Raw genomic sequence first — 11,203 nt, forward strand, 5'->3', positions numbered from 1 at the left:
TGTCACTGGCTTTCCTTTTAAGACCGGTAGTCCTTTTTACTGTAGGGCTTGTTGCCTAGGATACTGTCCACTTCATGTGTAATTGATGATGATAATTTTGGAAGAACCTGGAAGAACATTGGGTTGAAGTTTAATGCGTTTTTTAATGTTACAAATGTATTAATAACAAAATCTGTTGGCTAAAAACAAGCACCTAATATGTTTTTTTATGCTACCTTTTCCATTTTTGCTGTTTCATAATTGATTTATTTTTATTTAATGTTGGGAATGCAACATGCATCAACCATCAAAACGAGAAGTTTTTGAGGGCTCCTTGTGGTTTTCCGACAAAATAAAAGCTTGATAGTTTAACATTTAAAAATGTAGAAATTATTAAATTATTAATTATTAATTAATTATTAATTAAGACATCCATAAATATTAGTATATTCACTGTACTGTAAAATAAAATCACTATTATTACATTTTTCAATTACATATTACATACATCAATTTTTTATTTTACAGTAATTCAATAGTACAACAGTAGTTCAATAGTAATAGTAATATAATAAAATACATTATTTTACAGTTGTATTACAATAGTAATATTAATTTTTTATTTAGTAATCAAATTCGTATTTTTAAATATTATGTATCTTACTGATTTAAAATATTTTAATTATTTGCTCAAAATGTTTTATTTGTAACCACAATTTGTATTAAAATACAACAACAATAATAATAATACAAAAAATAATAATAAAAGAGGTTAATGTGTGTGTGTAATGAGCTTTTTCTAGGGCAATAACTGTATAAGTGTTCAGTGGCTTTGAGGTATATTTATACTCTTAAATATTGATTGGCTTAAATATTTGCTTAAGCAATATAGCCCTGACATGGGCTGTAATGAAAAATAAATCAATTCACCAGAATTATTTTTGTAATTACATAATACATTACATATTCGCATTTATATTTAATTTATATTGTCTTCTATTTCAGAATTTCTGGTGTGAACAGTGAAATCTCATCATTAATTTAAACATTCTAAGCTCTAGCTTGTTACGCAATGCTCATTTTCACAGCTTGTTACGCCACGTTGTTGTGCGATTGCTGTTTTGCGAAAACCTCAGCATTTCATCAATTGTTTTTGTGTTAACAGAATGAAAAGCTTTGTTCATGTATGAATCCTGCTGCGAGTGGCTCACCTGAATGGCTCCGATGTTCTCCATCAGCTGCTCAGTGCTGGAGGCCCCCAGCAGCACACAGCTCACACCCTCATTCCTCAGACACCACGCTAGAGACACAGCAAAGCACAGACACTTCACATCTCTCTAAACAGTCAACAGAGAGAGTCTAGAACTGTAAATGTGAAAGCCATTTGAAAGCTCAACCAGAAATCTGGCCTCAGGCAAAGAGCTAATTCTCTAGACATTAGATTTTCTAAGGAGAGATGAAAGCAATTCAGTCCTGTGTGCTTTTTATATAACCAACCATGTCAGAACACCGAACAGCAAAAAGACAGAGGTAGGTGTACTTGACAGAGTGCTAACATGTGTGGGCATTAAACTTGAACTAAGCAGTTACTGCTGAAGCAAGTGCATTTTAAATAAAAAAAAATAAACTTGAGTTTTGTTCCATTACAACTGGCACACAGGAGAAGCTTATTTTAGGCTCTAACCAGCTATTAGTCTCACTTGTCTTAAGCTTGGACAACTTATTTATTCAAGTTAATGCATGTTCTTTGTCTATACAGTAAATCCACAACATTTTTAATCTCTAAATATCCTTCTTCATTCAGACATAATTAACATTATAGAAGTAAACTGAGTTTAATGTTAACTTTGACGTTTTAAAAAACATTCACAGGTTGCAGAAAGCCACATCAAATTAAAACCGTCCCACCACGAGAACAGACACACAATCAAGTACCAAACAATGTGTATCTGGTCTACAGTTAGCAGTCAGCACTAACCTACTGAACACCTGCTGTTACTCTGACCTTTACTGCTAAGGTTATATAAATGATTAGTGTGGATATAAGCAACAAAACCTGAAGCTACTAATCTAAAATGTTGCAATTATCTATGCTGTTTCCCCTTTAATGAATGATAGTCATCAGTTGATAGTTTTATTTGCTTAATGTGTTTACACAACTAGGACACATTCCTGGACTAACATCATTTGTTGTTCCTATAAAGCAAACACTGACCTCTGTGCTTCTGGGACAGGTTTAGCATTACACAATGGCAGACTTTTGAATTTTAGTCTGGTCCATATTACAACTTATTCTGGTCAAGAACAGCCCACTAAGCCAGGAAGAGACCACCTGAACAACAAGTAATAATGCAAAGAATCACGGGTAACCCTGCCTTACACATTGAAATACACAATCGAAAGGAAGGTGACAAAAGCCGTCTTTGGGGTGGCATCCTTTTAAAAGGGACACTTTTGTACTTTATATACCCCTAGGGTGTGCATTAGTACTTTAAGCATACATTTGAATATCTTAATGGTACATTTTAGCACTGTTTGGAAAAGGGCCACCCATATAAAAAAAAACCTGCATGCTGTTTTTTTTTTCATGGATCACACACACTACTGTTCAAAATTGTAATAGTTGGGAAGATTTTATTTTTTTTGAAAAAAGTCTCTCTTGCTCACCAAGACTGCATTTATTTGATTAATTAAGTGCAGTAAAATTGTAATATTATGAAATATTATTACAATTTAAAACAAATGTTTTCTATTTTAATACAAATAAAAACGTAATTTATTCCTGTGATGGCAAAGCTGAATTTTCAGCATCATTACTTCAGTCTTCAGTGTCCTTCAGAAATCAGTCGAATATGCTGATTTGGTGCCAAAGAAAAATGTCTTTATTGAAACTGTGATACATTATTATCAGGATTTTTTGGAGTTATATAATGTTACAATTTATGCTACTTGCTGCTAGACGAAAGCACATCTCATATTAAAAAAAACCTGCATGCTGGTTTTTTTTTTCATGGATCACACACACTACTGTTCAAAATTGTAATAGTTGGGAAGATTTTTTTTTTTTTGAAAAAAGTCTCTCTTGCTCACCAAGACTGCATTTATTTGATTAATTAAGTGCAGCAAAATTGTAATATTATGAAATATTATTACAATTTAAAACAAATGTTTTCTATTTTAATACAAATAAAAACGTAATTTATTCCTGTGATGGCAAAGCTGAATTTTGAGATAGTAAGACGACCGCAATACACCTAGCTAGTAAAAAACAAGGACATATATAACAGTAAAGTAATGGAAGTGGAGCAGAAGTACATTCTGAGAAGCAACACAGGCCATTATTCATATTTTCTTTATACAAAGTGACAGGGCATTAAAAATGGCCTGAAGGTTATGCATGTTATAGTAACTCTACTCAAAGAGTTTCTCAGTGGGTGGAAAATAAATCAGAGTGTGACTCCGGACTGCATGACATCTCCACAAGGCTGCATTTCATTGACATTTAGCAGAGGAGCAATTTTCCATGGTCCAGCCTACAATCTACTTCATGTCATGAGATTATTACACTGCTGCATGAACATACCCTATAATGAGAAAGAAACCAGATAAAATGGATTAAAAAAACTGTTTATAATAGAAAATATCTGTAAAGTGCTATAGCGAACATTGGAGTAGTTTCACACAAACATTAATTTAAGAAGAAGCAGGTCTCCATCCTTCAGACTTAGATTCTCGAAAAAGTTTCGATTAGCAACATTTTAAAGGATTCCAAAAAGCTGCTTGTTTAAAAATGCATTTTGTGGGTCTATGTAGTCTCTACAGTCTCTTTTTTATAAACCCACATTAGATGCCAATATATTTACTGTGTTCCTATTCACATAGTTTACTGTTACACATATTAAACGGCATCCCCACATATTAAACGGCAAAAAAATTAAATATATACTTAAATAGACAAACATAATCAAAAAGGTCATATGACAAATCATCCAATTATTTATTACTCTTATTTTGTAAGTAAAACACTGCAGGCAGGAGAGGACAGCATTCACAAACCTCTAGTAAATAAAATTTCCAATCTGTACTAACATATGAAGACAATCTATGTGTTCACATGGTAGAATTTTTGCAATTTACCAGTAGCAGTTTATGTCTTTTTTTCAAGATTTGTGAATAATATCAGTGTGAACAATTAGTAGACAGAGAAAATATCAAAAATGACAGACGCATGCAAAAAAGAGAGTAGCCACTTGCAGTAATAAAATATTCGCATGCAGGGAAGCGGAGGACACTGCAGTCAATCATCTTGCATCTTTTTTATTGGTTTTAAGAAAATCTAAAATATTAGGCTAAAGTATAGTATGAGCAGAAGCAGGTTAAAGTGTTTTAATATATTTAATTATTTACATTTCATTATAATATGAGTAATATATGCAACTGTATTTATGTCTGAACTGACAGAAAAAAAAACAAAAAAAAACAAGCGAAGCCCCAAAATCGATCCGCTCGACACCTACATAACAAGTGCATTTCTAGGAAAAATTAATAATGGAGAAGATATTAAAATGGAATGAATGGTAAATATTTAACAACAAAAAAACTGATAAAAAATGACACTATAATCACGGGTCAGTAAGATGCAATGACCTTCTCCAAATTTCACTTGCAAGATGGACAGGATAGTAAAAGAAATCAATCATTCTACGGCATACAAGGTTTAATAGGAACTTCTGGAAATCTTCAGCATTTTATGGACAAAGTCAGGTTTCTCACACCAGGAAAAGAGGGCAAACTATCACAAATCAAAGCCATAAAATGCTTTTGTAGACAGGAGGTCAAAACTCTCACTGAGGGTACCATGTACCTTCTATGATGAATGTTCTTGATTTTGAAGTGTTAAATGGATCTCCTGGTGATAAACAAACAAACAAAAGACTATGAAAAGAGGTTTACCAACCAGCAAATGGAATGAAATCTCTGAAGAAGAAAAAAAAGGCAGCAGAACTGGATCAGTGTGGATACTGCAAATCCACGCTTGAATTAACGAGGTCTGTGCACAAGCACGAGCAACCATGACCTCAGAAGCATCAGGCTCAGTCTCAATCTGTCCACATACCCCTCACAGATGTACAGCATGGTATCTTCACAGTTTAGTCAAGTTAGGCTCAATTAACAGCATTTGTAAGATGTCGATTACCTCAAAATTTCATTTCCTATCCCTCATTTTCTTAAAAAAAAAAAAGACGAAAATAGGTTACACTGTTTGGAGGGTTTAAAGACAGAAATGTGAGGCTTACAATTTTATAAAGGCACTTAGATCAATTCTTCTCTTAAAACGCAAGCATTATTTGAGCTGCACAGTTGTTTAGATCAGCATTTTGGGAGTATTTTAACATTCCATTTAACTTCCATTATAAGTACCTCACTGTAAGCCAGATTTTAGCCCATGTTTTAAGGAAAAGGAGGAACAAATCTAAATTAATTTCTGTGGTAATGAAAATTATGCGCTAAATTATGTCAACTTGAATTGACCTTGTATTCGTTTAATATCTCACCATTCTTAAGGAGAGGAGCATTATCAGCCAATCAGGACTTTAAAGAAATGTGGGGACGAAAACATATTGGTCTGACTCCATTAAAGCTACCATGCTATAGTGCTGTGAATATGTTAAGTAACCTAAATCTTTCAGTCATGCTGCTTCGGCTGTTTAGCCCTCTAAACTATTGCTTTCTATAATGAAAGATCTACTGCGACGAGAGATGTAGATGTACTAGTCCACTTAATGCGTTTGTAAAACTCTCCAAAGCGAAAGCATGCACTCTTCCTCGACTAAATTATAACTTGACTCGACCATTAAATGCATAATGGTTGCAACTGCTGTGATGCAAACTTGAATCATCTTGACAGCACACTTAGACAACATGCTCCAGTCACTGCTCAATGTTCCGAGACAGACAATTAATTATTCCGTATGACATAGTTTATTACAAAATGAGTGGGATGATTAGACTATTTTTGGAACTTTTGCACCGTAAAGGTTAAACAACTCTCTGCCATTGGTCTCAATGTGTCTGATCTCTTTTATGAGTTACTCTGATATAGTCCCATGCTTCCGTGCAAAGCAGTTAAGTGAGCCATTCCAGTGCTGGGAGTCAAAGATGCAAAAACTATCCCAGGATCCCATCAAGCACACCTACCTTCCATTGGCGTGTTGGGGTCAGGTCTGTTAGCAAACACTACATCCACATACTCTAACTGAAGTCTCTCCAGTGATGCCCTTAGACCTGAAGGCCAGAAAAACAAAGACTATTTAAAGCTGAAATGTGCTATTTTATTTTAACTACATTTCCCTTTCCATTTATCTGCAATCATGAATATTTTTAACACAACTTACCCTCTATTATGTGCTTTCTGGACAAGCCTCTCTCTGTTTCTGCTCTGAAAAACAAACAAGAATATGACATTTTGTATTACTACTTACTATTACTATTACTTAATACTTACTGGATGTGTTTTTAAAGTCAGCATGATGTAAATTCACCTCTATTTTCTAAAGTAGTGTTATTGAACTCATTGTGAATGATTCTTTAATTATAAAAAAAAAAAAAAGTTTGACCTTGTTATTTTTAATGAAAATGTCAGCTTGATCTTCTGGTGAAATGACGGACTTCTCTCTGGTGACGTATGTCAGACTTCTCCAATCATTTAGTCATTCATCCAATCAACAAATGATGCACAGTCCCCATCCATTTTTTAAAAATAATCCACTCAAATGTATGTCACAATACGGAAGAAAACATCTATTGCTACTTCTGTTTCATTGCAAATTTAATGTGATGCATATGTGCAGTGGTGCAAACATAATAATACACCCAGCTTCACACTCGCACTACTATGAAAGAGACTATCATTAACCTGCTTCCCCTGTTGCTCTCGTGGTCGGGGGAAGGTATGAATCATCGTTAACCTCTTTCTGACACACACACACACACACACACACACACACACATTAGCACAGCACTTAGTAGTTCGTCTGTGCTGAAGTATTTACAGTGCTGTCTTCATCATTCTGCACGAGCCTCATCGCCAGCTTGACATGGCATGAAACAGATGAAAAATTCAACAAAAACACTCCGCACACACACAAACGACATATATAAGGTTATGTCCTTTAACACTCGTGAGTTCTGCCTCATTAAAGTGCCTTTTTTTTACCGTCGAGTGGATTTCCACTGAGTCAGGCTATTTCCGCTCAACTTTATCAGCAATTTCCTGACGTTACAGCTCCACGGCATTGCAGAAAATAAAGACGTCACTGCTATATTTACTGCAAGCTAGCAGGTTTTGGCTATTTAACTTTCCATCTTAGCTTGTTTTACTCACCCAGCCCTAGACATGATACCCGTAAGCCAGATTTCCCAAGGTTCCTAAAAAAATAGCAAATAGTTTAAGCCACATGGTAAAATTAAATGCAATCGTGCAGATTAATGCCAATCAATGATAAAGTGTTTCAATGTAATGCATAAATGTACTGTGATGCATAAATGTACTTTCTAATGTTTCAAAAAAGGATGTATATTGTATTTGTGCCCTGTGGTCAGCATAGCAGCACAGTTACGAATAAATCTGAACTCGTTATGTTTTCATTATGTGTAACCTGGGCCATAGGCTACATATATATGTACTGTAGCAGTCTTTGATTGTAACTCCCACTCACACACAGAGAGTAAGAGAGAATGTAATCCAGCCTGGATACAGCACTACAGTACCTTCAGCCCCAAAGAACCAATCAGAAGACCACCTGGGTATTTATCTTTTGAGTTTGCAAAGAGCCGAGGTTACAGTGCTGAGCAATTACTATAAGACCACACAGTCAAGGACACAGACTGTTTTCATAATTACAGCTATTCAGTGAGCTTTTGATTCTTATTTGAAGGATGAGAGGCAATTTATGACTGGCACAAAACAAAGATTTTGTTGCTTTAAAATACCTTTTTATGGTTTCCAAAAAAAATAAATAAAAAAAGTTTAAAAACCTTCTAGAAGAGGACAGCAACGCTTATGAAAAGGCACAACATTTCCCAGAAGAAACCAATCAAAGTCATGAATTTATCCTTGAGAGACATTCCTAGTTTCCTACTGTACCATATCCTCCAGGCAAGTTATTCACCATGTTTTCATCACACACTGACAAAAAAGTGTGGTGAATTTACATGATTTAATAAACAGAATTGGTTCACATAACTTTAAAGTAAACAAAGTTATTTTGAAGAGACCAAATTAAGCAGTGATTTCATATGGTTTCCTGACAGGATTTAATTATATATATATATTTTTTGTCACATCATTGAATTGTAAGATCCCAGATGCACATATACAGTACATTTGCCACATGTCTGTTAAATAGCACTTCATCTGGAAAGCATCTGTTGTGTACAAACACCTGATAAACGTTTTTAAAAAATGAGTTTTACATACATTCAAACATCAAATATCTTAAAGACATTTTCTAAATTTCTATTTAACGTCTAACAGGAAGCATCCTAGAGACGTATTGCAGATAAATGTAACTCTAAAAAATACATCTTCCAGATGTAAACTAAAACGCCCATCAAATAGATGTCTCTGAGATGTACATGTGCTATCAGGGATAGTACTGGCTAGCAACTAAATTAAAATGCTACTTTTAAATGTTACATTTTTTTATGTCAAAAATGCTTGTTATGCTAGTTTAAATGTATATAAACTATGCTGTATTTATGGGGGTAGAATTGTTGCTTAATTCCAAATAAATAGTGATAAATCAGTCATAAATCAGCCTTGAGCGTGTGTGCTATAGATACAGTGAAAACAGCGTGTTAGTTTAGAACTCTTCTAATTTTTTTAAATTGTAGAGAGTGTGTTAATTTGTGCAATGATAACCTACCAGCAATGTAAATTATTTTTTAAACATATTAGAATGAGTACATTACAATATAAATTTATTAGAATAAGTACATTATTATTTATGGGCTTAAAAACAAGATGCAAACAATCAGAATATTGTACCTGGTGGGGGGTGCACAATGTAAACATGAAACATATGCCATTACCTATATTGTACTGTGGTACAGTTATGGAGGCCCTTCATAATGCCGAGGTCAACTGCCTGCTATGCCAATAGTTAGAAATGGCACTATAGGAAGCAGTGTTTAATAAACAGCTGTTTTTCTAAATTCTGCTGAGGTGAAATTCAGTGCAGTCATGTATCGTGATACGTATCGTATCGTGGCCTCTGTATCGTGATACGTATCGTATCGTGACTTTGCTGGTGATACACAGCCCTATTAGTCACCACGTCACGCAGATGCAACTTGACATGAAACGTATGCGTCTTGGAGCAGTATCTGACAAACCAGCACCAAGGGTGATAGACCGGGAGCCGCATCTAGTGAGACTTGAGGACTCGGATGACACTGAGAACTATTTGCTGACGTTTGAGAGACTGGCAGAGCTGTACCAGTGGCCTAAAGAAGACTGGGCCATCCACCTCATACCGTTGCTCACTGGTAAGGCCAGATCTGCATTTGTTGCAATGGACACTTCACATACACAAGACTATGATTTTGTTAAGACAGCAATACTGAAAACGTATGAGATCAATGCAGAGACATATATACTGAGATTCCGTAACCTGAATACCCCTGCTGACAAGTCACCACAAGAAATTTACACCCGACTGAAAGACTTGTTTTGCAAGTGGGTCCGCTACTCCAGCAGCACTAAAGAGGATAATATGGAGGCCATTGTTCTGGAGCAGTTCCTTCATGTTTTGTACCCAGACGTGAGGACTAGGGTCAAGGAGCGTGATCCAATGACTGCTGCTGAAGCTGCCAGACTGGCTGAGGCATATATCACAGCCCGTAAAGGAGCAGGAAATGTCTGCTATGCAAGAATCCTTCCTGTGGCCAGAGATAAGTCTGAGGGGTCTGGGGATTGTTCAAACTCTCAAGCTAGAGTCCTTAAACTCACACAGAGTAGAGACACTACTCCTCATGCAACATCTTAGAGTGTAGCTAAGGAGGATGTTGTCTGTTTTCATTGTGGTCAGCCAGTACTAGACGTCTTTGCCCCTTGAAGAAACCTAAAACCGCAAGCCTTTGTTATGTTCCCCGTTCAGTTGAGTCATCCCCCATGAAATGCAATTCACAGCCGGTTAGGTCTGTCTTGTTAAATGGTAGACCAGATTTAGTCTTGGTGGACACTGGATGTACATATACGCTAGTGCAGAGCAGGTATGTGTCCAGACAGGACTGGAGTGACACTGAGACTGCACAGTATTTTATGTTACGTGCAGACAAACAGTAATTTATTTATGACGATAAATCAGTCATAAATCAGCCTTGAGCGTGTGTGCTATAGATACAGTGAAGACAGCGTGTTAGTTTAGAACTCTTCTAATTTTTTTAAATTGTAGAGAGTGTGTTAATTTGTGCAATGATAACCTACCAGCAATGTAAATTATTTTTTAAACATATTAGAATGAGTACATTACAATATAAATTTATTAGAACAAGTACATTATTATTTATGGGCTTAAAAACAAGATGCAAACAATCAGAATATTGTACCTGGTGGGGGGTGCACAATGTAAACATGAAACATATGCCATTACCTATATTGTACTGTGGTACAGTTATGGAGGCCCTTCATAATGCCGAGGTCAACTGCTTGCTATGCCAATAGTTAGAAATGGCACTATAGGAAGCAGTGTTTAATAAACAGCTGTTTTTCTAAATTCTGCTGAGGTGAAATTCAGTGCAGTCATGTATCGTGATACGTATCGTATCGTGGCCTCTGTATCGTGATACGTATCGTATCGTGACTTTGCTGGTGATACACAGCCCTAATGTACAGTACATAATGTCTTGAAATATATAACCAGAATGCACTTATATGCACTTGCTTGAGTGTAGATTCTGAATGAAGGCTTGTAGTCATTGCATGTACAGTGTATCTATTACCTGTAAACAGGCTGTCATCAATGTCACCTCCAAGTGGCTTTGAACAGAACATCACTGGAGAACTTATCAACTCAAATCAAATTATCAGTGAGCAAGGAGGTCCTGAAAACCAGTGATGAATTTTTAACTGGTTGGATGGAGATAGAGTTACAGGATGGGAGATCCATTGACCAGTCTGTGAAGGTGAACTGGCCACCTGCTGATGGGGCTCAAACTGATG

At 35.7% G+C, this 11,203-nt stretch overlaps 1 protein-coding gene across 1 annotated transcript in view; it reads right to left on the minus strand.

Moving 5' to 3' along the window:
* Window positions 1–3,216: 3,216 nt before the first annotated feature.
* LOC107591139 (voltage-gated potassium channel subunit beta-2-like) overlaps window positions 3,217–11,203 on the minus strand; it is a gene marked incomplete at its 5' end in the record, with an annotated part of 26,424 nt that continues 18,437 nt past the window's right edge. Inside the window, 3 exons of the mRNA XM_016280181.1 lie at window positions 3,217–4,888; window positions 6,178–6,264; window positions 6,375–6,418. Coding sequence (XP_016135667.1) covers window positions 4,824–4,888; window positions 6,178–6,264; window positions 6,375–6,418 — 196 coding nt within the window. The remainder of the gene's footprint in view (window positions 4,889–6,177; window positions 6,265–6,374; window positions 6,419–11,203) is intronic.

Source organism: Sinocyclocheilus grahami, unplaced genomic scaffold, assembly GCF_001515645.1.
Source record: "Sinocyclocheilus grahami isolate Dianchi unplaced genomic scaffold, SAMN03320097.WGS_v1.1 scaffold137.1, whole genome shotgun sequence".
NCBI lineage: Eukaryota > Metazoa > Chordata > Actinopteri > Cypriniformes > Cyprinidae > Sinocyclocheilus > Sinocyclocheilus grahami.